At 47.7% G+C, this 27,732-nt stretch overlaps 1 protein-coding gene across 3 annotated transcripts in view; it reads right to left on the bottom strand.

Annotated features, from left to right (window-relative positions):
* Nucleotides 1–11,522: 11,522 nt before the first annotated feature.
* Nucleotides 11,523–27,732, bottom strand: part of LOC105478260 (arylsulfatase D) — a 30,298-nt gene continuing 14,088 nt past the window's right edge. For 2 of the 3 annotated variants that reach the window (XM_071089071.1, XM_071089073.1), the window contains 5 exons: nucleotides 25,877–26,013; nucleotides 20,940–21,074; nucleotides 20,093–20,255; nucleotides 16,468–16,589; nucleotides 11,523–15,152 (listed from right to left, as the gene is read on the bottom strand). In XM_071089071.1, coding sequence (XP_070945172.1) covers nucleotides 14,776–15,152; nucleotides 16,468–16,589; nucleotides 20,093–20,255; nucleotides 20,940–21,074; nucleotides 25,877–26,013 — 934 coding nt within the window. In that variant the 3' untranslated portion in view covers nucleotides 11,523–14,775. The remainder of the gene's footprint in view (nucleotides 15,153–16,467; nucleotides 16,590–20,092; nucleotides 20,256–20,939; nucleotides 21,075–25,876; nucleotides 26,014–27,732) is intronic. The other variant, XM_071089072.1, reaches the window with a different exon arrangement.

Raw genomic sequence — 27,732 nt, 5'->3', positions numbered from 1 at the left:
TTGGCAGTGTTGTGGATTTGGCTGTTGCTGTGGTCTCAATGCTTGCCTTGAACATTGTGTGCCTTGAACATTCATGTGTTGAAACTTAATCCCCAAAACAATGGTATTAGGAGATGGTGCTTTTAGGAAACAATTCGGGGTCTAGACTCATGAATGGGATAAGTGTCCTTATAAAAGGGACCCCAGGCCAGGGGCTGCAGGTGGCTCACGCTTGTAATCCCAGCACTTTGGGAGGCCGAGGCAGCTGGATCACCTGAGGTCAGGAGTTCGAGACCAGCCTGGCCAACATATAGTGAAACCACGTCTCTATAAAAAATACAAAAACAGGCATGGTGGCGCACACCTGTAATCCCAGCTACTTGGGAGACTGAGGCAGGAGAATCGCTTGAATCCAGGAGGCGGAGGTTGCAGTGAGCCGAGATTGTGCCACTGCACTCCAGCCTGGGTGACAGAGTAAGACTCCGTCTCAAAATATAAAACAAAATAAAATTTAAAATAAAATAAAGTAAAATAATGAATAAAATAAAATTAAAAAGGTGAGCCATTGTGATGGGTGGAAATCATGTAAACCTGGACCAACTCAGGCAAAGATGTTGATGGGACATCACAGGTAACAGCCATTCCTCAGAGACTACCTGCCAAATTGCTCTCCAGCTGTCTCAGTCAATTTAAGCTGCCGTAAGAAAACCCCATAGACTACATGGCTTATCCCAACCAGCATTTGTGGCTCACAGTTCTGGAGGCTGAAGTCCAAAGTCAAAGAATGGCAGATTCAGTGTCTGCTGAGGACCCACTTCTGTTGCCTGCTCCAGGCTAAATGGTAACCGTAATAGGTTTGTCACACGTAGCATGTCTATACCACAAGACTCAGGGCTGCAGAAGAGAAAGAGTAAGTTTAATCATAGGGTCACCAAATGAGGAGATGGAAGGAAACCTTAAATCACTTGGGGTCAGGAGTTCGAGACAAGCCTGGCCAACATGGCAAAACCCCATCTTTGCTAAAAATATAAAAAATTAGCCAGGCTTGGTGGCAGGAGGCTGAGGCAGGAGAACCGCTTGAACCCGGGAGACGGAGGTTGTAGTGAGCCAAGGTCATGCCACTACACTCCAGCCTAGGTGACACAGCAAGACTCTGTTGAAAGAAAGAAAGAAGGAAAGAAGGAAAGAGAAAGAAAGAAAGAGAGAGAAAGAAAGAAAGAAAGAAAGAAAGAAAGAAAGAAAGAAAGAAAGGAAACAAAGAAAGAAAGAAAATGAAAGAGACATACAGAAACATTCCATTGGTTACAGCTCAGCGTTTGCCTTATTTGAACATGGTTAGAACAGGTGGCTCCCTGTGAGTGGTTGAAGTATGGCTGCTGGGACTGGTGGAGATGTAGCTATTGTTACAGAAGCATACTCTTAAGTTAGGTGATATGGTTTGGATCTGTGTTCTCACACAAATCTCATGTGGAATTGTAATCTCCAATGTTGAAGGCGGGGCCTGGTGGGAGATGACCGGATCATGGGGGTGGCGGTTTCTAATGGTTTAGCATCATCTCCTTGATGCTGTTCTCATGACGGAGTTCTCGCGAGATCTGGTTGTTTAAAAGCGTGTGACACGTCCCCGCTCTCTCTCTGTCCTGCTCCAGGCATGGTAAGACATGCTTGTTTTCCCTTTGCCTTCTACCATGACCGTAAGTTTCCTGAGGCCTCCCCAGCCATGCTTTCTATACAGCCCGTGGAACCATGAGCCAATTAAACCTCCTTTCTTTATAAATTACCCAGGCTCAGGGAGTTCTTTATAGCAGCGCAGGAACAGACTAATACCTTAGGTTTTCAGTCCGCCTGCCTACCTGCCAAGTTAGGTTACGGTTCACCCGCAAGGACTCAAGTATGTGAGTACGGAGACATTCTTAGGCCAGATTTTAGTTTGCTTTAACAGTTCAGATTCTTCTGCGTCCCTGTATCTTCAGAAATAAGGATGTTCCCTACCATTTGATCCAACAATCCCACTACTGGGTACCTACTCCAAGGAAAAGAAGTTACTATTTGAAAAAGATACTTGCACACACATGTTTATAGCAGCACAATTCACAATTGCAAAAAATGTGGACCCAGCCCAAATGCCCATCAATCAATGAGTGGATAAAAAAACTGTGATATATATATATGGATGATAGAATACTACTCAGCCATAAAAAGGAATGAATTAATGGCATTCACAGCAGCCTGGATGGAATTGGAGAGCATTATTCTAAGTGAAGTAACTCAGGAATAGAAAACCAAACATTGTATGTTCTTACTCATAAGTGAGAGCTAAGCTATGAGGATGCAAAGGTGTAAGAATGACACAACGGACTTTGGGGTCTTGTAGAGAAGGGCTGGAAGAGGGTGAGGGGTAAAAGACTGCACATTGCGTTCAGTGTACACTGTTCAGGTGATGGGTGCACCAAAATCTCACAAATCATCACTAAAGAATTTACTCATGGCCGGGCGTGGTGGCTCATGCCTATAATCCCAACACTTTGGGAGGCCAAGGTGGGCAGATCAAGAGGTCAGGAGATCGAGACCATCCTGGCTAACACCGTGAAACACCGTCTCTACTAAAAATACAAAAAAAAAAAAAAAAAAAAATTAGCCGGGCGTGGTGGCGGCGCCTGTAGTCCCAGCTACTTGGGAGGCTGAGGCAGGAGAATGGCGAGAACCCGGGAGGCGGAGCTTGCAGTGAGCCAAGATCGCACCACTGCCCTCCAGCCTGGGCGATAGAGCGAGACTCCGTCTCAGAAAACAAAAAAAAACAAAAAAAACCCCAACTTACTCATGTAACCAAATACCACCTGTTTCCCAAAAGCCTATGGAAACAAAAAAATTTAACAAAAATTTTTTAAATAAATTAAGGATGTTTCTTTCCTCTGGGTATTAAGGCACCTTTCAGATCAGGGTGGTTTGCCCTGCTTCAGGAGAGAAAGATGAGAGGAAGGTCAGAGAGACCGTCCCGCTTCTGCTGTTTTCTCCAATGCCAAGGGGCCGTGGTTTGGAGCGGCATGTCCTGAAGCCCCTCATAAGCAACAGAAATGAACCTGGATTGCATAAACACCACCATCCATGCATGGTGAGTGTGTGGGGTCATTCGGAGAGTAAGGAACATGGAAGGGCTAGTGTTATAAAATGGCGGAATCAAGAACCGCCTGTGGAAAGCATGCAGCGGTGGCTTTATGGGATGACTGTGGTGAGATGCTCAGGGTGAACATGGGAGGATCCAAGCCTGAGACCCTGGCTCCTCCTTGGCTTGGGCCGGGGGAGAGCAGAACACCTTGATCTACTATCCCACCTTGTCCCCTGTAGGGAAGTAGAAGAGCCATAGCCACATGAGGTGATGTCAGTAAGAGCGAGATTGCTGTGTGACACCGCCACATTCTCCCTTCCTGATTCTCCAACCTGATCAGAATGTGGCTTTGTTCATAGACTAATGGCTAAATTGGCAAAATGCCCCAAGATATGGAGTTGCAAAAGAGCCATGATTGCTGTAGGAGCTGTGATCTGCAAAGCACTGAGAGCAGACGCCTGGCTCATGTCAAGCACTCAATAAATGTCACAACTGTACTCATTATTTTTTATCCTGAGGCCACATCCTGGCACAGGGAGAAGGGTGATTATCCATTATCCGACGTCTAGCTGTGGGTTGGGATGGCAGTGCATTCGCTGTTTCTTATGTTTCTACTCAGGAGGCTGAGGCAGGAGAACTGCTTGAACCCACGAGGTGGAGGCTGCAGTGAGCCAAGATCATGCCACTGTACTCCAGCCTGGGCAACAAGAGTGAACAAAACTCCATCTCAAAAAAAAAAAAAAAAAAAGAAATTTTTGTTTTGTTTTGTTTTGTTTTTTTGAGATGAAGCCTTGCTCTGTTGTCAGGCTGGAGGGCAGTGGTCCGATCTCGGCTCCCTGCAACCTCCTCATCCCGGGTTCCAGCGATTCTCCTGCCTCAGCCTCCTGAGTAGCGCAGGCACGTGCCACCACGCTCAGCTAATTTTTTTTTTTTTTTGAGACGGAGTCTCGCTCTGTTGCCCAGGCTGGAGTGCAGTGGTGCACTCTTGGCTCACTGCAAACTCCGCCTCCTTGGTTCATGCCATTCTCCTGCCTCAGCCTCCCGAGTAGCTGGGACTACAGGCCCCCACAACAACGCCCAGCTAATTTTTTTGTATTTTTAGTAGAGGCGGGGTTTCACTGCGTTAGCCAGCATGGTCTCGATCTCCTGACCTCGTGATCCACCTTCCTCGGCCTCCCAAAGTGCTGGGATTACAGGCGTGAGCCACCGTGCCCAGTCAATTTTTGTATTTTTTAGTAGAGACTGGGTTTCACCATGTTGGCCAGGATGGTCTCCATCTCTTGACCTCGTGATCTGCCTGCCTCGGCCTGCCAAAGTGCTGGGATTACAGGCATGAGCCACCCCATGCCCGGCCGGAATTTGGCAAACTCAATCAAGTTTTTAAATTTTTTTATTATTATTATTTTTAATGGGTCAGGCTTTTGGTGTCTTATCTAAAAAGTTTTCCTAACCCAAAATGGAAAAGATTTTCTCCTCTGTTTTCTTCTGCACGTGTTATAGAGTTTGCACTTACACTTGGGTCTCTGATCACTTTGAGTTAATTTTGGTGCAGGGTTTTCCATTCATGGAACATGCAGTTGGATTTCGAATAGGTCAATATATGAAAAATTTCCCGCTGCAAAGTTATTCTTTTCTTTTTTTCCCTTTTTGTTTGTTTGTTTGTTTGTTTGTTTTGAGACTGTCACCCAGGCTGGAGTACAGTGGTACTCACATGATAAGCTCACTGCAGCCTTGACCTCTCAGGCTCAGGAGATCCTCCCACCTCAGCCTCCCAAGTAGCTGAGACCACAAGTGTGCACCACCACACCTGCCTGATTTTATATTTTTGTACAAACGGGGTCCCACTGTGTTGGCCAGGCTGGTCTCGAACTCCTGGGCTTGAGTGATCCTTCCACCTCGGTCTCCCAAAGTGCTGGGATGATAAGCATGAGCCACTGCACTCAGCCAGTTTCTAGTCTGGATATTTGAGTGGACTTCCCAGCCCCCACACAGCATGCTCATGCTCCAGCAGAGCTTTCGTGTAAGACTGTGAGAGTGCAAGGAGAGAAAGGGCATGCCGCCAGCGTTGCAGCTTCTCGAGCTTCTCAGGGTCTCCTTCGTTCTGTTTCATGGGTTGCACACCAAGAACGGCGAGAGGAATCTTGGTTTCGGGGGCCTCAAACCAGACATTGAGGAGGTGGGGGAGGCGGTTGCCACTCCGGTCCTTCAGTGCATCCAGGCTGTCTAACTGGTTAGGCCACTTGCAAACGTGCAAACCTTAAGTAAAGAAACAGACCCTGGGATCGGGGGGGGGGGGGGGGGGGGGGGAGGTTTGAACTTTAACTAGCGCGTCATAAATCCCAGCCCTTATCTCAAGAGTCGAAGACCAGACTTCAGGCATCTCCCAAGATAAAGGCAGGCCCGCTGCAAGGCAGCTGTAAGTCAGCTCTCCTCCACCCCTCTGGCTGGCCCCTCCTTATCGGAGTCCTGCTTCCTTCCTCTTTAAATCTGCAGACAACACTGCTGCTCTGCAGGTCTCTGCATATTCCCTCGGCTCACAGACTGGCTGCATACTTGGTATTTTCAGGGTTACGTTTGCAACACATGACTGGGGAAATGCATGAAAAGAAAATGATGCAAGAACTCAATGCGGACACTTTTAGGTGAGGAGATGTGACAAAAAGTCTCTGCCTGGCCAAACCGTAGCCAGGCTCCCGAAGCCCCTGCCAGGCCCGGCTGTGCGTTTCCCTATGAGGTGTATGTGTAAGAATGCTTTTATTATTCGATCCGATTTTAGAGTCTGAGGAAGCTCAGGCAGGGCCTCATAGATTTGTTTTGGCATTTTGGCCATCCTTCCTCAGCACACCTTCTCCAGTTCTTTAATGTTTAACTTATGCATTCACCAGAATTATAATAAAGCGTTAGTGGAAAAACTGGTTGCTCCGGCTGCTGATGGAAACCTGGCATGCCACCATTTGACTCAAAGGGAACCTAACTCTCAAGGCGCCATAATCTCAGCACTTTGGGAGGCCCAAGTGGAGGACTGCTTGTGCCCAGGTATGCGAGACCAGCCTGGGCAACATAGGGAGACCCCATCTCTATACATTAAAAAAAAGTCAGGCATGGTGGCATGTGCCTGTTGCCTCAGCTACTCTGGAGGTTAAGGCTGGAGGATCGCTTAAGCCTGGGAGTTGGAGGCTGCCGTGAGCTGTGATTGTACCACAGCACTCCAGCCTGGGCAACAGAGTGAAACCCTGTCTCCAAAAACAAAACAAAACAAAAAACAAAAACAAAGAGCCATACAAGAAAGTTTTAAATAATGTATTTGTAAAAGCCCCAGTGGGGTTTTCTGCAGAAATCCTGGGTGCTTATAAGCCAGCCAGAACCTCTACCTTTAAAGCATATCTGTTCATGTCATAGGTCTTACAGGTGTGGAGGAAAGTTGAGGTTTTTAAATTAAAAAAAAAATAAAAAAGAAGATGAGCAGTTCTGAATCTTCTTTTTTTTTCTTTTGAGCATGTTCTCTGGGTGGGGAATGTGCTATGGTTTTTGAAAACAAAGAAGAAAACATGTCGTTCTTCTATTCCAGGTTCTCACAACGGCCTGGGGGAGTGTGATTTATTCTTTTTTAATGGATAGCATGAAGGTGCTATTTGCCCAAGTAGTGGGATGGGGTGACCGTGGAGGCCAAGGACAGAGGGTGAGATATTCAGCCTGGAGATGACCTTTAACCTCAAGGCTTTCTTCCTTTTAAAACGTTTGCTGTTTGTTTGGTTTTTGTTTTTGTTTTTGTGTTTTTTTGAGACGGAGTCTTGCTCTTGTCGCCCAGGCTGAAGTGGCGCAATCTCGGCTCACTGCAACCTCTGCCTCCCAGTTCAAGCAATCCTCCTGCCTCAGCCTCCCAGTTCAAGCAATCCTCCTGCCTCTGCCTCCCAGTTCAAGCAATCCTCCTGCCTCAGCCTCCCAGTTCAAGCAATCCTCCTGCCTCAGCCTCCCAGTTCAAGCAATCCTCCTGCCTCAGCCTCCCAGTTCAAGCAATCCTCCTGCCTCTGCCTCCCAAGTAACTGGGACTACAGGTGCGCACCACCACACCCAGCTAATTTTTGTATTTTTTATAGAGATGGGGTTTCACCATGTTGGCCAGGCTGGTCTTGAACTCCTGGCCTCAAGTGATCCACCCACGTTGGCCTCCCAAAGTGCTGGGATTACAGGTGTGAGCCACTGTGCCCAGCCAAATGTTTGCTTTTTTAACAATAATTTTTTGTGGTTTTTTTTTTTTTTTTTTTTGAGATGGAGTCTTGCTCTGTTGCCCAGGCTGGAGTGCCATCTCAGCTTACTGCAACCGCTACCTCCCAGGTTCAAGCAGTTCTCCTACTTCAGCCTCCTGAGTAGCTGGGATTACAGGTGCCCACCACCATGCTTGGCTAACTTTTGTATTTTTAGTAGAGACGGGGTTTCACCATGTTGGCCACTGTGGAACTCCTGGTCTGAAGTGATCCGCTCACCTTGATCTCCCAAAATGCTGGGATTACAGGCATGAGCCACTGCACCCGGCCAATTGTATATTTCAAAATAACTAGAGGAGTATATTTAGAAATGTTCCCAACACAAATAAATGATAAATATTTGAGGTAATGGATAGCCCAGTTACCCAGATTTGATGACTACACATTGTATGCTTGTATCAAAAATATCACACCAACCCCATAGATATGTGCAACTGTGATGTATCCATAAAAGTTAAAAGTTTTAAAAATTGCCTGGCACAGTGGCTCAAACCTGTAATCCTAGCACTTTAGGAGGCCAAGTGGGAGGACTGCTTGAAGTCAGGAGTTTGAGACCAGCCTGGGCAACATAGAGAGACCCCATCTCTACAAAGAATACAAAAATTAGCTGGGTGTGTTGGTGTGTGCTTGTGGTCCCAAGGGAGCCTGGGAGGCTGAGGTGGGAGGATTGCTTGAGCCCAGAAATTCTAGACCAGCCGGGGCAACATAGCAAGACCCAGTCTCTACACAAATTTTAGAAAATTAGCTGGAAGTGGTGGCATATGCCTGTGGTCCCAGCTAGTTGGGAGGCTGAGGTGGGAGGATTGCTTGAGCCCAGGTAGTTGAGACTACAATGAGCTGTGATGGTGCCACTGCACTTCAGCCTGGGCAACAGAGCAAGACCCTGTCTCAAAACAAAACAAAAGAAACAAACAAAAAACCCTCAGAACTAACTGTTCAGATTTAAAAAAAAGTGACTGTATGATTACATTAGGCCCACCCAAATAATCCAGAATCATCTCCCCATATTAAGACACTTAATTTCTTTTTTTTTTTTTTTTTTTTTTTTTTTTGTTGAGACAGAGTCTCGCTTTGTTGCCCAGACTGGAGTGCAGTGGCCGGATCTCAGCTCACTGCAAGCTCCGCCTCCCGGGTTCACGCCATTCTCCTGCCTCAGCCTCCCGAGTAGCTGGGACTACAGACGCCCGCCACCTCCCCTGGCTAGGTTTTTGTATTTTTTAGTAGAGACAGGGTTTCACCGTGTTAGCCAGGATGGTCTTGATCTCCTGACCTTGTGATCCGCCTGTCTCGGCCTCCCAAAGTGCTGGGATTACAGGCTTGAGCCACCGCGCCCGGCCGACACTTAATTTCATGAAATCTGTGAAGTCTGTTTTGCCATGCAATGTGATATGGTTTGGCTGTGTCCCCATCCAAATCTCATCTTGAATTCCTACATGCTGTGGGAGGGACCCGGTGGGAGGTAATTGAATCATGGGGGCAGGTCTTTCTCATGCGATTTTCGTGATAGTGAATAAGAGTTTCCCTGCGCAAGCTCTTTTCTCTTTGCCTGCCACCATCCTTGTAAGACATGACTTGCTCCCGCTTGCCTTCCACCATGATTGAGGCTTCCCCAGCCATGTGAAACTGTGAGTCCATTAAACTTCTTTCTTTTGTATATTTCCCAGGCTTGGGTATGTCTTTATCAGCAGTGTGAAAATAGACTAATATACAAGGTGACATTATACAAGGTGGTTAAGGGTTGAATGGTGTTTCCTCCCCCACAATTCATAGGTGGAAGATCTATCCCCTCTCCCCCATCTGTGAATGTGACCTTATTTGGAAATGCAATGTTTACAGATGTCATTAGTTTCGATGAGGTCATCCTGCAGGAAGATAGGCTGTAATCCCATGACTGGTGTCTTTATGAAAAGAGGAAGTTTGGACACAGACACACACAGAGGAGAACACCATGAAACCATGGGGCAGAGACTGGAGTGATGCTGCCAAAAACCCAGGGATGCCTGGAGTCGCCAGGGTCTGGAAGAGGCAGGAAGGATCCTCCCCTATAGCCTCCCATGGGAGCGCAGCCCTGAGACACCTTGATCTCAGCCTCCTGGACTCCAAGACTGGGTAAGGATAAGTATCTGTTGTTTAAGCCCCTGGTTTGTGGTAACTTGTTGTAGCAGCCACAGAAAACTAATTCACACATACTCATAGGCTCCAGGGATTCTGATATCTGTATCTTGAACAGCATGAGGGGTCATTATTAAGCCATTGGCAGGGCTTTGGTTCTGATTGTGGCCATGGATTGCCTTTGGTCTGTTGGACACGTCCTCTTCTCTGGAACAGCCATGCCAACTTCATGTGATTAGATTAGGATGGGATTCTAAGGTGGATATCCCATTCCAACCATGGGTGGACATTTAATCCAGGAATGGCCAAGTCCTTCAGCCATAATGATTGGTACCAAGATGGGTGATATTGTTTGGCTGTGTCCCCACCCAAATCTCATCTTGAATTGTAGTTCCATAATGTCCTAAACATTACAAACTGTAAATATTAGCTAACATGGCAAAAGGGACTTTGCAGCTATAATGAGTTAAGAATCCTGAGATGTTGGGAGGCCGAGGCAGGCAGATCATGAAGTCAGGAGATCGAGCCCATTCTGGCTAACATGGTGAAACCCCATCTCTACTAAAAAAAAAAAAAAACACACAAAAAAGTTAGCCGGGCGTGATGGCGGGCACCTGTAGTCCCAGCTACTCGGGAGGCCGAGGCAGGAGAATGGTGTGAACCCAGGAGGCGGCGCTTGCAGTGAGCTGATATTGCACCACTGCACTCCAGCCTGGGCAACAGAGCTGGACTCCGTCTCAAAAAAAAAAAAAAAAAAAAAAAAAAATCCTGAGATGAGGAGATGATCCTGGATTATCCTGGTGGGTTCTAAATAATCACAAGAGTCCTTATAAGAGGGAAGTAGGAGTGTCAAAGTCAGAGAAGGAGATGTGAAGAGGGAAGCAGAAGTCAGAGAAAGAGAGAGACTGGAGGATACTGTGCTGCTGGCTTTGAAGATGGAAGAAGAAGCCATAAGCCAAGGAATGCCACAGCCTCTAGGAGAGGGAAATGCAAGGAAATGGATTTTCTTTTGGAACCTCCAGAAGGAACCCACCTGCTGACACTTTGATTTTTCAACTTCTGATTACCACAACTATAAGAAAAATTGTGTTATTTTAAGCAATTAAGTTTGTGATATATTTTGTTATAGCAGCAATAGCAAACTCACACACTCCTCTAATGGTCTTTTAACCTCAGGTCCTGTCTCTCTCTTTTTCTTCTCCTCCTCTTTCCCATCTCCTCCTTCTTTTTCTCTCATTCTCTTTCACCCCATCTGTTCTCTCCAGAGGGGCAGATGAACTTTTTCTTTACATGGGGGCTCCTGACTCCATAAAGAAGTCAGAAGCTGCCAGGTCTCCTAAGTCTAGGGCAGGAAGGATAGTATCAGCATCACTCCTGCTGCATTCTGTTGGTCAAAGCAAATCAGAGGCTCATTCCAGATCCAAGGGGAGGAAAAAGGCTCCAACTTGTAGCTGGGCTCATGTGGAAGGTAACGGGAGGACCTGGCAGCTGTTTTAAGACATGTACCACATCTAGATTTCAACCTACAGAAAAGTCCAAAGATACACCAACAGCAGCCCAAGTTAGTCAATAGAAGCTGGCTCAAGGCTGCCCCCTTTAGGTGGAGACTAACCAGCTCCCTGACATCCTTCAGTGAACTGCACCTTCCTCCTTTTTGCTGCCTGGAATGTCTACACGCTGCCTGGAGCTGTGGCAGCCATCTTGTGACCATGAGGCAAATTCTATGTGCAAGAGCAGGAAGCTGGAAAGAACCTGCCATCCCTGGATTGCTTCGTCTGTGACTCCCATTACCTGGGAGAGAACACATCTTTCTCTTGTTTAAGGCGTTCTTATTCCCAGTCTCCCTTTCTCCCCCGTATAACCCTAAAAGTACAGGAGTACACTTGTGACTGTAACTTAAGTTTTTCAGAATGGGGGAGTTTAGATTATTTAGTCCTCTCTCCATGAATCACTAGTGAATAGCCATGCCAGGTGAGTTCCTTCAAAGCTAGGGGGTGAAGGGGTGGAGGTGGAAAAGTAGGATTGCAGATGGGAAATAAAAACAAACAAATGACACCATCCAGGGAGATTTGTCATATTTTATTCAGTAGTTCTGCTGCACTGCCAGCCTAGGGATGCACTTGATTCCCAAGAAACGCGAGTGTCCTATTCGCAGAGTCATCCATAGGTACCTGCCCCCTGGACTGCAGCAACTTTATTACCTTAACTAGCACAGAACAGAGGTTGATTTAAACTCCTTACATTCACTTCTCAGATCAATGAATGGACAAAGAAACACCTCATGGCTCTGGGAAGGCATGTTGAGACCCATTTTTGCAAGTCCTAAGGAATGGAAGAATATAGCTGCCAGGTATCCCAAGTCTAGGGCAGGAAGGGTAGTATCGGCATCACTTACACTGCATTCTGTTGGTCAGCGCAAGTCAGAGGCTCAGCCCAGATCCAAGGGCAGGGAAGAGGCTCCATCCTGTAGTTGGGCTCACTTGGAAGGTAATGGGAGGAGTTGGTGACTGCTTTAAGACACATACTGTATCTAGATTTCAACCTACAGAAAAGTCCAAAGATGCACTCACAGGAGCCCATTAGTCAACTGAAGCTGGCTCATGGCTGCCTTCTTCAGGTGGAGACTAACCAACTCCCTGACGTCCTTCAGTTAACTGCTCCTTCCTTTTTCCTGCTGTCTGGAATGTCTGCGTGCCATCTGGAGCTATGGCAGCCTTCTTGCGACCATGAGGCAAACTCTACGTGCAAGAGCAGGTAGCCAAAAAGAGCCTGTCAGCCCTGGGCTTATATCCTGCTTCCCAGGGAGCTTGAGGATAGCAAAACCCACAGCCATTTTCATCAAATGCCAGGAAATTCTTAGGCTGGGATCGTTTGAATGGTTGAGTGTGAAAGGCTTGTTATAATGGGCTTGTTGAATACAGTGAAAGATGAGATGGCTTTTAGCTGCCTCCAACCCCCCGTGTCCCATGCTCCATAGATTTTTTTTTTTTTTTTTATCATTTTTTGGTTATTCCAGGTATCTCCTGTGTGTCCCTCCAGATCCCTCTCCAGCCTTAGAAACCTGAACTCTATAAATGTTGCCTCTCTCCACTCATCTTCTCTTTGGCTTCAGGTTGAGTTCAGCCAACAGATGCCCCTGTAGGATTTGGACACAGCGAGCCAGGGAAGAGGGGCACCAGCTGCCTGGTTAGCAGGGCTGTGATGATTCTTCTACCCGTGACCCTCACTGCTGTGGACAGCCCGTTGCCTCTTCCTCTGGATTTTGGAAGCTTCCATGCCGAGGTCTGAAGGTGGCTCCCTGCCTCCCACTGATGTCCCTAGAATCCCATCCTCACCTAATACCTGGGATTGAACACTGCCTTTCTTAGATGTCATTTAGTCTCTCATTTCAATTCCCAGTATGCTTCCTGCAAAGACCTTGATAGATGGACTCAGGGGAATAGTGCAAGGTCCTCCCATCCCCAGTATTGGGATCTGGGGGTAGGGGTCCCAGGTTAGGACTACGCTTCTATCATCAAAGCCACAGAGGGAAGAGGTGACGATGAAACACACTAGAACTGACTTAGAAAACACACTGGTCAAATCTTAGCTATTCGAGGAATGTAGGAAGAAGAGCTTCCTTCTCTCTGTAGGTCTGAAGGTTCCCACGGCTGTCTCTTTGCCCAAGGGGCAAACTTTCCATCTGGGCATCTTCTGTGCATCTGAGGATCATTTGCCAATTATAGGCAATGGTAGTACGTTTCAGTGCAGAATGAGATAGAGTCGTTTGACAATAAAGCGATGCATCAAAAACCTCAGTCAACTCAGTGTTTTCTTGTTTTCCTGCTGACTAACCTAATTCTGGTTTCATACAGGGCAGCCAGGTGCCCACCTAAAAGACTGCACTTCTCAACTTCCAGTTGTTTCTATGGATAATGGTTGGAAGCAGAAATTGGGTTGGGGCTTCCAGATAATCCCCCCTCACAGGGACTGCTTCAAGAGGAAGGGATGCCCTTTGGTTCTTTCTCCTTCCTGCTGCCTGGAATGTGATGTCTGGCACTGTGGCAGCCATGCTGACATAATGAGGCTCTCTGCCAAGCTAAGAGTGGCAGAGCTGGGAGTTGAAAAGAGCCTGCTAGCCTTGGGTGCTTCCCCTTGATTGGCTCACTACTTGGAAGAGAACACACCCTTTTCTTGTTCTTTTCTTTAAGGCTTTGTTTTTTTGTTTTTAAGGCAGGGTCTTCCTCTGTCCCCCAGCCTGGAGTGCAGTAGTGCAATCATAGCTCACTGCAGTTTCAACCTCCCAGGCTCAAATAATCCTCCCACCTCAGTCTCCTAAGTAGCTGAGACTATAGCTATGCGCCATGACATCTAGCTAGTTATTTAATTGTTTTTTGTAGAGATGAGGTCTCACTGTGTTGCTCAGGCTGGGTAGGTGTTTCACTCCTAGGCTCAAGTGATCCTCCTACCGTGGCCTCCCAAAGTGCTGGGATTACAGGTGTGAGTCACCATGCCTGGCTTTGTTTAATGCATTCTTTTTTCCCAGCATCTGTTACCAGCAGCCTGAAGCCATTTCTCTAACAATATCAGGAAGACACATGGACAGAGACCCTAATGTATGAAAAATGCATCAACCCTTTGAGATCAACGAGCCCTCAAAAACAGAGACTGAGAGCTTTAACTTTCCTCCACTATGTGAGAGTAGGAACAGACACTCTTCCCTGTCCGTTTGTAAGGCTGTTATGTCATCTAGGTGATGAAATGGCAATAATGCTTTAAGACAGAGGGGTGAAAACATTGGGCATTGGCACAGTGACAAACCCTGAGACTTAGTAGAGGAAGAGGAGGCATCAGTGGGTGCCTACTGGGATAGTCTCATTTCAGAAATCAGAAAATGGAAACCCTAGATGGGCACAGTGGCTCACGCCTGTAATCCCAGCATTTTGGGAGGCTGAGGCAGCTGGATGATTTGAGGTCAGGAGTGCAAGACCAGCCTGGGCAACATGGTAAAACCCTGTCTCTACTAAAACTACAAAAGTTAGCTAGGCATGGTGGCAGGTGCCTGGTGCCTGTAATCCCGGGTACTCAGGAGGCTGAGGCAGGAAAATCGCTTGAACCCAACAGGCAGAGGTTGTAGTGAGCAGAGATCATGCCATCACACTCCAGCCTGGGGGACAGAGCGACACTCCGTCTCAAAAAAAAAAAAAAAGAAAGAAAGAAAATGGGGACCCACTCTCAGTCCAGGGCATGTTCCTTGCAAAAAGGGAAGCCGAAGATTGAACCAAGCTTGGAGAAATTTGTCTGCAACGCAGTCAGGCTCTCCTGGATCCTCTCTCACAGTCCCGGCATTCGGGGGGTGCCATCCCCATCCTCGTGGCATGAGCAAAACGGGAAATGTCCGCAGCACGGCTGCAGCCACGGCTTCCACAGGATGTTGCTCGTGGAAAACTGCTGGGGCACAGGACTCAGGGTGTGCCGATGCTCCGACACCGCCGCACCCACCCTTGCTATGACGGCGTGGTACAGGGGCTCGGAGTCGGGGGTCAGGGGCCGCGCCTCGGAGGGGTCCCTGGAGAGGTCAAAGAGCAAAGGGGGTCTGTGATGGGTCACGCCCTCCCCGGAGCATGGACAGACGCCTCGGCCATAGCAGGCCCCCGCTCCCTCAGGGTGGAACTGCGGGGTGGTGTAATGAACCTTCCAGACGCTTCCACCTGGATGCAGACAAGAAGGGAGTCAGGGTGGCAGAAATCCATGCAGGTGTGAACACAGGACGCAGGTGTCAGCCCTGTGGAATCAGCATGAACCTCGCTGTTCAATGAAAAGGAGGGGGAACACGAGGCAGTTCACACAATCACAGCCTTCAGCTTGTCAAGTCAGAGCATGTGTGTGTGTGCGCGCGCCCATGTGTGTGTCCGTTTGTGTCTCTACATCGCATGCCCCAGGCAAAGGGACTCAAATGCAGAACGCTCACTGTGGCTGCTTTCAGAAATCAGAATCATAGAGGTTCCTTAATTCTTACCCTTTCCCCTGTGTTGAAACTGTTCAGCGTCGATCTACTACCTTTCTACACAGAAACACCCATGATATTTTAAACAGCATGATTGGGTACTTATCTATCTATTGCTACCTATTTATCAATCCATCCATTTATCTTACCTATCGATCTCATCTATCATTATCTATTTATCAATCATCTATCTACCTACCTATCATCTGTTTATCTCCTATCTATCTATCCACCATCCGTCTACCATCTACCTATCTACCTACATATCTATCATCTATCTACCTACCATCTATCATCTATTTATCTGTCAACTTAATCTATCACCTATCATCTATTATCTATCTCTCCATCCATCTTTCTTTTTTCTAACAGCCCACCAGATATCTCTATCTACCTTTCATCCATCTATCTATCCATCCATCTATTCATCCACCCATGAACTGATTCTACTTTTTATCTATCATCTATCTATCTGTTTATCTATCATCTATCTTATCTATCCATCATCTATCTTATCACTTACCTATCATCTATCTCATCTATCCATCCATCATGTATCTTATCTATCATCTATCTTATCTATCTCTATCTCTATCCATCCATCATGTATCTTACCTATCTATCCATCCATCATCTATCTTATCTATCCATCATCTGTCTCATCTATCTATCCATCATCTATCCATTATCTATCATCTATTTATTCATCCATCATCTGTCTTATCTATCCATTATCTATCTTATCTATCTATCCATCATCCATCTCGTCTATTTATCCATCATCTATCCATTATGTATCTATCATCTCTCTCTCTCTCTGCCCTCCTCTCATCTATCTATAATCTACTCATTGGTTTATTTATCTCTATTTCTATAGGTATCTGCCATCCATCCATCCATCCATCCATCCATCCATCCATCCATCCACACATCCATCCGTCCATCCATCCATCCACACATCCACACGACCTATTGGCTGTTTCTCTGGACCTCCCTGGCTGTGGGCAGCGTGTACTCACTGTCCCTCTGGTGCCAGCGTGCTGCGTGGAGATGCTGCCCACAGTAATGAAACAGGAACTCATGTGCCGAGCGCGCCTCAGCTCCCTGCAGCAAGGGCACCAGGCTGTGGCCGTCGATCACCCTGATTTCATGAAGAGACCACGGAGCAGAGTCAGACCACGGGTTCCTAGGCAGCCTTTTGCACCTGGGAACACATCTCCCAGAATGCAAGGCTCCCCAGCAAATGGAGCAGAGATGAGCGCTCTCTCCAGTCGCTGTTCAGATTGCAGGTTGCTGAGCAGGACACATGTGGTTATTTCAAGACACAGTGTCTCTAAGTGTAGGGGTCATTTGTTATGCGGCACTGCATAAGCAAAGTGCACATGCACACACACACACACCCCTACACACACACCTACACACACCCCCTACACACACACACCCCCCCCACACACACCCCTACACACACACCCCTACACACACCCCTACACACACCCCTACACACACACACTCCTACACACACACACCCCCTACACACCCCTACACACACACACACCCCTACACACACCTACACACACACACCCCTACAAACACACCTACACACACACCCCCTACACACACACACCCCACACACACATACACCCCTACACACACACCTACACACACACCTACACACACCCCACACACACACACCCCACACACACACACCCCTACACACACACCCCCCCCCCACACACCCCTACACACACACACCCCACACACACCCCTACACACACCCCCTACACACACACACCCCACACACACACACCTACACACACCCCCTACACACACCCCCCACACACACACCCCTACACACACACACACTCCTACACACACACACCCCCTACACACCCCTACACACACACACACCCCTACACACACCCCCTACACACACACACCCCTACACACACACCTACACACACACCTACACACACACACCCCACACACACACCCCTACACACACACACCCCTACACACACACCTACACACACCCCCTACACACACACCCCACACACACACACACCCCTACACACACACACCCCTACACACACACCTACACACACCCCCTACACACACACACCCCCCACACACACACCCCTACACACACACACCCCTACACACACACCCCTACACACACACCTACACACACCCCCTACACACACACCCCCCCCACACACACCCCTACACACACACCTACACACACCCCCTACACACACACACCCCTACACACACCCCTACACACACACACCCCTACACACACCCCTACACACACCCCCTACACACACCCCACACACACACACCCCTACACACACACACCCCTACACACACACACCTACACACACACACACCCCTACACACACACACCCCACACACACACACCCCTACACACACACCTATACACACACCTACACACACCCCCTACACACACACACCCCACACACACACACACCCCTACACACACACACCCCTACACACACACACCCCCTACACACCCCTACACACACCCCTACACACACACATCTACACACACACACCCCTACACACACCCCTACACACCCCTACACACCCACCCCTACACACCCACCCCTACACACACACCTACACACACACCCCTACACACACACACCCCTACACACACACACCCCTACACACACCTACACACAAACACCCCTACACACACACACCCCTACACACCCCTACACACACACCTACACACACCCCTACACACACACACCCCCTACACACCCCTACACACACACACCCCTACACACCCACCCCTACACACCCACCCCTACACACAAACACATACACACACACCCCTACACACACACCTACACACACACACCCCTACACACACACACCCCCTACACACCCCTACACACACACACCCCTACACACACACCCCTACACACACACATCTACACACACACACCCCTACACCCACCCCTACACACCCCTACACACCCACCCCTACACACCCACCCCTACACACACACCTACACACACACCCCTACACACACACACCCCTACACACACTCCTACACACACACACCCCTACACACACACCCCTACACACACCTACACACAAACACCCCTACACACACACACCCCTACACACCCCTACACACACACCTACACACACCCCTACACACACACTCCTACACACACCCCTACACACACACCCCTACACACACACACCCCTACACACACCTACACACAAACACCCCTACACACACACACCCCTACACACCCCTACACACACACCTACACACACCCCTACACACACACACCCCTACACACACTCCCTACACACACACCCCTACACACACACCTACACACACACCCCTACACACCCCTACACACACCTACACACACCTACACACACCCATACACACACACACCCTTACACACACACCTTCACACACCCCTACACACACACCCCTACACACACACACCCCTACACACACCTACACACAAACACCCCTACACACACACACCCCTACACACCCCTACACACACACCTACACACACCCCTACACACACACACCCCTACACACACTCCCTACACACACACCCCTACACACACCCCTACACACACACCCCTACACACCCCTACACACACCCCTACACACACCCCCCTACACACACACCCCCCTACACACACACCCCTACACACACACACCTATACACACACCTACACACACACCCCTACACACACACACCCCTACACACACACCCCTACACATACACCCCTACACACCCCCTACACACACTACACACACACCTACACACACACCTACACACACCCCTACACACACACCCCTACACACCTCTACACACACACCTACACACCCCCCTATACACACACACACACCCCTACACACACACACACCCCCCCCCTACACACAGCACTGTCACCTTGGATGTTAACACAAAGCCTTCAAATTCAGCTGGACAGCCCACATTCCTAAGTTGACTTTTCTTACTTTTTTTTATGAGGCAGTCTTGCTCCGTCGCCCAGGATGCAGTACAGTGGCACAATCTCAGCTCATTGCAACCTCTGCCTCCTGGTCAAGCGATTCTCATGCCTCAGCTTCCTGAGTAGCTGGGACTACAGGCACAAGCTACCACACTCGGCTAATTTTTGTATTTTTTGTAGAGATGGGGTTTCACCACGTTGGCCAGGCTGGTCTCGAGCTCCTGACCTAAGGTGATCCGCCCATCTAACCTCCCAAAGTGCTAGGATTATCAGCATGAGCCATTGCAGCCGACCTGTTCTTACTTTTTAATCATAACAGACCCCAAGATACATGGTCACATGGGTAAAGGAGACAGTGGTGCATGCCTGTAATCCCAGCTACTCGGGAGGCTGAGACAGGAGAATCACTTGAATCTGGGAGGCGGAGGTTGCAGTGAGCCGAGATCGTGCCATAGCACTCCAGCCTGGGCAAGAGTGTGAGACTCTGTCTCAGAAAAAAAAAAAAAAAAAAGCTTATTTATGTAATCAAACACCACCTGTTCCCCAAAATCCTATTGACATAAAAAAAATAAAAAATAAAAACAATTTAAAAAAATCAGGGAACAAGCGGCCTTATCTCCACATACCTGTCCTGGGGCACCTCGCCACCTGCCAGCTGAACCACAGTAGGGAACACGTCCATCAGGCTCGTGGGCTCTCCAATCACTCGGCCAGCCGGGAGCACCCCGGGCCAGTGGAAGATCCCGGGCACGCGGATCCCACCTTCCCATCCTCCCATGCCCTTCCCACCTGTAAATAAAAGACATCATTAGGATTTTGCCGGAAACTGCCCAGTCTATACACACACCTGGATGTATCTGTGCATAGGTGTGTGAATATGCACAGCCACCCGCACGCACACACGCACACTGCGGCAGCCAGCCCCAGCCTCCCAAACACAGCCACAGCAATATTTCCAGAGTCGTGTTACTCCCCGGCCTCTTGAATATCAGAGGGTCACTGTGGCTGATTCAACTGTTCTAGTCACTCTATGCGACCTTTATTTAGAATAAAAGAATGTATTAAAATATTCATTAAATTTAATGATTTAAAAATATTTAACTATCAATAATTTTAAAAATATGGATTAATATTATGCATCAATATTAATTGATGTATTTAAAATACTAAAGTTAAAATAGTAATAAATTTATTAAATATTTAAAAATTAAGAATAAAATAAATTTTAATTTTATCAGAATTATTTATTTATACCTCTCTCTATTCTACTAAAGTGTAAACCCTTTAAAGGAAGGGGATGTGACTTTTTATCTGCCTGCCCTGCTCATCTAGGTAGAACTTGTACTACAGTAGGTGCTCAATGCATTCTTTTTGAAATGAGCAAACTCATTCTCAGTTCAACTTGTTCTTGGACCCTCAGTGGTGGGAGCTATTTGGTTGAATGCATATGTGTCCCCGGTGTCCACAACTCACCTTTGTAAATTCCGTTCCATCCCCCTAACTGGCTGTGTCCATCTCTTGCCTCTAAATGCCCTCCATGGTCAGAGGTGAAATACGTGAATGTTGAGTTCTTTAAGCCATTGTCTTCGATGGCATTAAGAATCTTACCTTTACAGAAAATGGAAAGTTTCAGGACCACGAAAACAAAGCAGCATCTGCTAGTTCAATGCACTTCTTCCTTTCTGCATGAGACACCTCTTGCCAGGAAGTCATAAGAAGAGACCACAGTTACTTGAGGCCATGGTTACGATGTGATCCCAAAGTGTAAGACATAGCTAATCATTGTGATACCACAGGACTGTTTACAATGCAAACCAATAATAAAAGTCTAAGCCCCCCAACGACTGATGGACTCTCCCTTCAGCCAAGGCTATTCCAAAGTTAACCTGAAAAACTAGGTCAGGCCAGGCATGGTGGCTCACGCCTGTAATCCCAACAAACACTTTGGGAGCCTGAGGTGGGTGGATCACCTGAGGCCAGGAGTTCAAGACCAGCCTGGCGACTATGGTGAAACCTCATCTCTACCAAAAACATAAAAATTAGGTAGGTGTGGGGGTGCACGCCTGTAATCCCAGCTACTTGGGAGGCTGAGGCAGGAGAATGGCTTGAACCCACGAGGCAGAGGTTGCAGTGAGGTGAGATTGCACCACTGCACTCCAGCCTGGGCAACAGAGTGAGACTGCCTCAAAAAAACAAAACAAAACAAAACAAAACAAAACAAAACAAAAGAGTGCCGGGCACGGTGGCTCACGCCTGTAATCCCAGCACTTTGGGAGGCCGGGGCGGGCAGATCACAAGGTCAGGAGATCGAGACCATCCTGGCTAACACTGTGAAGCCCCATCTCTACTAAAAACACAAAAAAATTAGTCAGGCATGGTGGTGGGCAACTGTAGTCCCAGCTACTTGGGAGGCTGAGGCAGGAGAATGGCGTGAACCCGGGAGGCAGAGCTTGCAGTGAGCCAAGATCGCATCACTGCACTCCAGCCTGGGTGACAGAGCGAGACTCCATCTCAAAAAAACAAAACAAAACGAAACAAAAAACAAAAACTAGGTCAGGCCATGATGGAAAGTGGTGGGGGTGGGGGGCGGGGGGTGGACATGCGTCATGATACCCTCTTCCCTTTGGAATTCAGGCACAACTGACCAGCATTCACATTAAAACAGAGATTTTATGACCGGGAGAAGGCCAGGCACGATGGCTCATTCCTGTCATCCCAGCACTTTGGGAGGCTGAGGCAGGAAGATTGAGCTCAGGAGTTCAAGACCAGCCTGGTCAACATGGTAAAACCCTGTCTCTACAAAAATTACAAAAATTAGCCAGGTGTGGCGGCACATGCTTGTGTGTAGTCCCAGCTACTCGGGAGGCTGAAGTGGGAGGATTGCCTGAGCCTGGGAGATCAAGGCTGCAATGAGTCAAGATTGCACCACTGCACTCCAGCCTGGGCAACAGAGTGAGACCCTGTTTGAAAAAAAAAAAAAAAAAGACTGATAGAACAGACTCTTTAAGTCTGATAAGAAACATTTACCCTGTATTCTCTCTGAAGCCTGCTACCCGGAGGCTTCTTTGGCATCATGAAACCTTGGCCTCCACAACCCCTTATCACAACCCAGACATTCCCTTCTATTGATTCTCAGATAATAACTTTTTCAACCACCTGCCAATCAGAAAATCTGTAAATCCAGCTTTGACCAGGAAGTCCCCCCTTTCAGTGGTCTTGCCTTTCTGGACCGAACCAAGGTACGTCTTACACATATTGATTGATGCCGTATTTCTCCCTAAATGTATAAAGCTGAGCTGCACCCTGACCCCCTTGGGTACATGTTCTCAGGACCTCCTGAGGACTGTGTCACGGGGTCACTGGTCACTCATATTTGGCTCAGAATAAATCTCTCCAAATATTTTACAGCGTTTGACTCTTTTGATCGACCCCAAGATACCACCAATACAAAACACAGAATGAACAGACAACACCAAGAGGTTGCCGATGGGCATGCTTTTTTAAACATAGTGCCGTGTGTGTGTGTCACATAATAAAGATGTTGGGGAGAGGGAAATGGTGAGACTCAGTAATGACAGAACCCCGTCTATGTAGGAGGAAGCAGGGCTGTCACTAGCATCTATGGGCATTGGCATCTTGGAGGTTGATGGCTCAGCAGTGCAAAGGATGCCCTGCAAACCAAGCAATTGCTTTATCCCTGGAGGCCACTGGTCACTGAAAGCACTGAAAGTCAAAATGATATAAACCGCATGGTCATCTGTAACTCTGAAAATGCAGACTTTGAAGACTGCTGTAAACTGAAAAGTATCTGAGGCAGCTCTCAATCCATTTAGAAAGTTTATTTTGCCAAGGTTAAGAATGCACCCAAGACACAGCCTCAGGAGGCCCTGATGACATGTGCCCACTGTGGTTGGGGCAAAGCTTGGTTTTGTATACTTTAGGGAGACATGAGACATCCATCACTATATGTAAGATGTACATTGGTTTGAGCTGGAAAGGTGGGACAACTGGAAGTGGGGAATGTAAACATACTCCGATTGGTAATTGATTGAAAGAGTTATCAATAGAAAGGAATGTCTGGGTTATGATAAGGAGCTGTGGAGACCAAGGTTTTATTACGCAGATGAAGCCTCCAGGTAGCAGGCTTCAGAGAGAATAGACTGTAAATGGATCTTATCAGAGTTAAGGTCTGTGTGGATGTTCATGCTGGAGGGGTAGAATGAGGCAAGCCCAACCCTCTCTTCCCGTCATGGCATGATCCAGTCTCTCAGGTTAAATTTTAGGGTACTCTGGCAAAGGAGGGAATCCATTCAGATGGTTGTGGGGGGCCTTTGAATTTATTTTTGGCTTACACTGTGAACCAATCCCGCCCTATCACTGTGCTTGTCTCAGGAGATACGTTCAGATTCTGCAAGGATTTTAACATCTACACTCTCTTAAGAATCTGCAGCCTTGTTGGTCCTCTCCAGGGTTTCTTCAAGGCCATAGACAGAAGGTGACGTCTCTGCATGGTCCCAAACTTTATTGCTTTAGTTTCTGTAACTTCTAATGAGGACGTTAAGTCGTTGACTGTGTAGAAGGTTGACAATATGGTTTGGATGTCTGTCCCTACCCAAATCTCATGTGGAATTGTCATCCTCAGTGTTGGCGGCGGGGCCTGGGGGGAGGTGACTGAATGATGGGGGCAGAGTTCTCATGAATGTTTGAGCACCATCCCCCCCTTGGTGCTGCAAAGTGAGTAACTTCTCTTGAGATCTGGTTGTTGAAAAGTGTGCGGCTCCTCCCCGCCTCTCTTGGTCTTGCTCCTGCCACAAGACACCTGCTTCCCCTTCGCCTTCCACCATGAGCAAAAGCTTCCCGAGGTCTCCCCAGAAGCAGACACCACCATGCTTCCTGAGCAGCCTGCAGAACCGTGAGCCAATCCAACCACTTTTCTTTATAAACTACCCAGTCTCAGGCATTTCTTTGCAAGAATGGACTAATACAGTTGATTTTGTGCAAAATTAGACTAAGTAATCAGAAATACTGAAGGACCAAATAAATGATATGAGAGAAGTTTTTCTCCCTATACTTCGTCTTTTATTTCTTTTTATTTTGGAGACAGGGTCTTGCTATGTTGCCCAGCCTGGAGTTCAGTGGTGCAATAATTATAGCTCATTGCAGCCTCGACCTCCTGGGCTCAAACGATCTTCCCACCTCAACCTCTGGAGTATTTGGGACCACAGGTGCACACCACCACGCCTGTCTAATTTTTAAAATTTTTTGTAGAGATGGGGGGTCTCACTATGTTGCCCAGGCTGGTCTTGAACTCTGGCCTCAAGCCAATTCCCTGCCTCAGCCTCCCAAAATGCTGGGATTAAAGGCATGAGCCACCTTGTCCCATCTGAAAATGCAGACTTTTAAGACTGTGAACTCTATCACTATGCTTGTCTCAGGAGACACATTCAGATTCTGCAAGACTTTTAATGTCTACGCTCTTTTAAGAATCTGCAGCCTCACTGGTCCTCTCCAGGGTTTCTTGAAGGCCATAGAAGGAAGGCAGTGTCTCTGCATTGTCTTGAATGTTAACTTTTTGCTTCACTTTCGGTAACTTCTGATGATGACATGAAGTCACTGGCTGTGTAGAAGGTTGATTTTGTGCAGAATTAGACCAAGTACTTGGGAATACTGAAGGAGCAAATAAATGATATGGGAGTGCGTTCTGCCCCCATTCTTCGTACTATTATTATTATTAAAGAGACAGGGTCTCACTCTGTTGCCCAGCCTGGAGTATAGTGGTGCAATCTCAGCTCACTGCAGCCTTGACTTCCCAGGCTCAAGCGATCCTCCTGCCTCAGCCTCCTGAGTACCTGGGACTATAGGCATGTACCAGCATGCCTGGCTAAGCGTTTATTTTTGTAGAGATGGAGTCTCACTATGTTGTGCAAGCTGGTTTTGAATTCCTGACCTCAAGTGATCTGTCCACCTGGGCCTCCCAAAGTCCTAAGAGTAACTCCTATTCTTTGTTTGTTTGTTTGTTTGTTTTTTGAGATGGAGTCTTGATCTTTCGCCCAGGCTGGAGTGCAGTGGCACGATCTCAGCTCACTGCAACCTCTGCCTCCTGTGTTTGAGCGATTCTTGTACCTTAACCTCCTGAGTAGCCGGGACTACAGGTGCACACCACCACGCTGGGTTAATTTTTGTATTTTTAGTAGAGACAGGGTTTTACCACGTTGCACAAGCTGGTCTCGAACTCCTGACCTCAGGTGATCCGCCTGTCTTGGCCTCCCAAAGTGCTGGGATTACAGGCGTGAGCCACTGCCCTTATTCTTTATTGCAACCTGGTTCATATTCAGATGGCCAGTCTGTTACGCCCCATGTTCAAACCTGAGGCCGAAGGTGGAGGGAGGATCTGTGATACCTTGACTTACCTATGAGCCAGTCCATCTCCTCCACATTATCACCGTATAAGCCATGCTGACTTTTCCCCAGGAATGCACTCGTGGTCACAAGGGGAATGTGCACATGCAGCAAAGAAAGGAAGAGGAGAAATGGCCCATGCTTGTGTCTGAAACATGAAAACCTCGTTGAGAATACACAGAATACACAGTCCATCAAAGGGACCCCTGCACCCATATGTTCACTCCAGCACTATTCACAAGAGCCAAGGCAGGGGATCGCCTTCTGAGTCCATCAGTGGGTGAACACAGAAAAAATAGATGGTGGCCAGGCGTGGTGGCTCGCGCCTGTAATCCCAACACTTTGGGAGGCCGAGGCGGGAGGATCACTTGAGGCCAGGAGTTCAAGACCAGCCTGGGCAACACGGTGAAATGCCATCTCTACCAAAAATAGAAAAATTAGCTGGGCATGGTGGCTTGAGCCTGTGGTCCCAGCTACTTGGGAGGCTGAGGTGGGAGATGGCCTGAGCCTGGGAGGTGGAGCTTGCAGTCAGCCGTGATCACACCACTGCACTCCAGCATGACCCTGTCTCAAAAAAAAAAAAAAAAAAAAGAATATATTGTATATGTCCACAATGGAATACTATTCAGCCATAAAACAGAATGGAGGCTGGGCACGGTGGCTCAAGTGTGTAATTCCAGCACTTTGGGAGGCTGAGTCTGGCAGATCAGTTGAGGTCAGGAATTCAAGACCAGCCTGGCCAACATGGTGAAATGGTGAAACCCTGTCTCTACTAAAAATAAAAAAATTAACAGGTTGTGGTGGCAGGTGCCTATAATCCCAGCCACTCAAGAGACGGAGGCATGAGAATTGCTTGAGCCTGGAAGACAGAGGTTGCAGTGAGCCATGGTCACACCACTGCTCTCCAGCATGGGAGACAGAGCCAACCTTGTCTCAGAAAAAAAGGGAATACCTGGTCTATGTACATGATGGAATACTATTCAGCCATCAAAAAGAATGGAATCCTGTCGTTTACAGATGAAACAGGAGGTCGCTATGTTAACTAAAATAAGCCAGGCAGAGAATGACCAATACTGCATGTTGTCACTCATATGTGGGAGCTAAAATAATTGATCACATGAAGATAGAGAATAGAATGATAGAGACCTGGGAAGGGTGAAGGACAAAGAGAAGTGGTTTAAAGAGTACAAACATATAGTAAGCTTAAAGGAATACATTCAATGTCTGACAGCAGAGTACAGTGACCAAAGCTAACGAAATGTATTGTACTCAGGAGATGGATATTGTAAGTATGCTGACTTGCTCGCTATTCAGTGTATATACATAACAAAATTTCACACATACCCCATACATTTGTACAAATTTAAAAGTAAGGGCCAGGCACGGTGGCTCACGTTTATAATCCCAGCACTTTGGAAGGCAGAGGTGGGAGGATGGCTTGAGCCCAGGAATTCAAGACCAGCTTGGGCCATATAGTGAGACCTTGCCTCAAAACAAAAAACAAAAACAAAAACAAAAACCAAAATGAGACATTAGAAAAAGGCCAGGCACAGTGGCTCACTTCTGTAATCCTAGCCCTTTGGGAGGCCAAGATGGGAGGATTGTTTGAGCCCACAAGTTTGAGACCAGCCTGGGCAACATAGTGAGACCCCATCTCTACAAAGAATGCAAAAAAAGAAGTTTAAAAAACTGTCAATAAAAATGTACAGAATCCAATGGCGTGTATGTCAATGCTATTCGAGCCATCACATGACATCCACAACGAGACTCTCTTATGGGAAACCCAGTCATATGAAAAGGTTGGCTTCCACATCCCCTTCTCCTCTGAGGGTTTGTGTCTGAGATCCCAAAGATAATAACGAGACTC

This window comes from Macaca nemestrina, chromosome X (genome assembly GCF_043159975.1).
Source record: "Macaca nemestrina isolate mMacNem1 chromosome X, mMacNem.hap1, whole genome shotgun sequence".
NCBI classification, from domain to species: Eukaryota; Metazoa; Chordata; class Mammalia; order Primates; family Cercopithecidae; genus Macaca; species Macaca nemestrina.
Note: the sequence above shows the minus strand (reverse complement) of the source record. Positions and strands in the feature narration are given on the sequence as shown.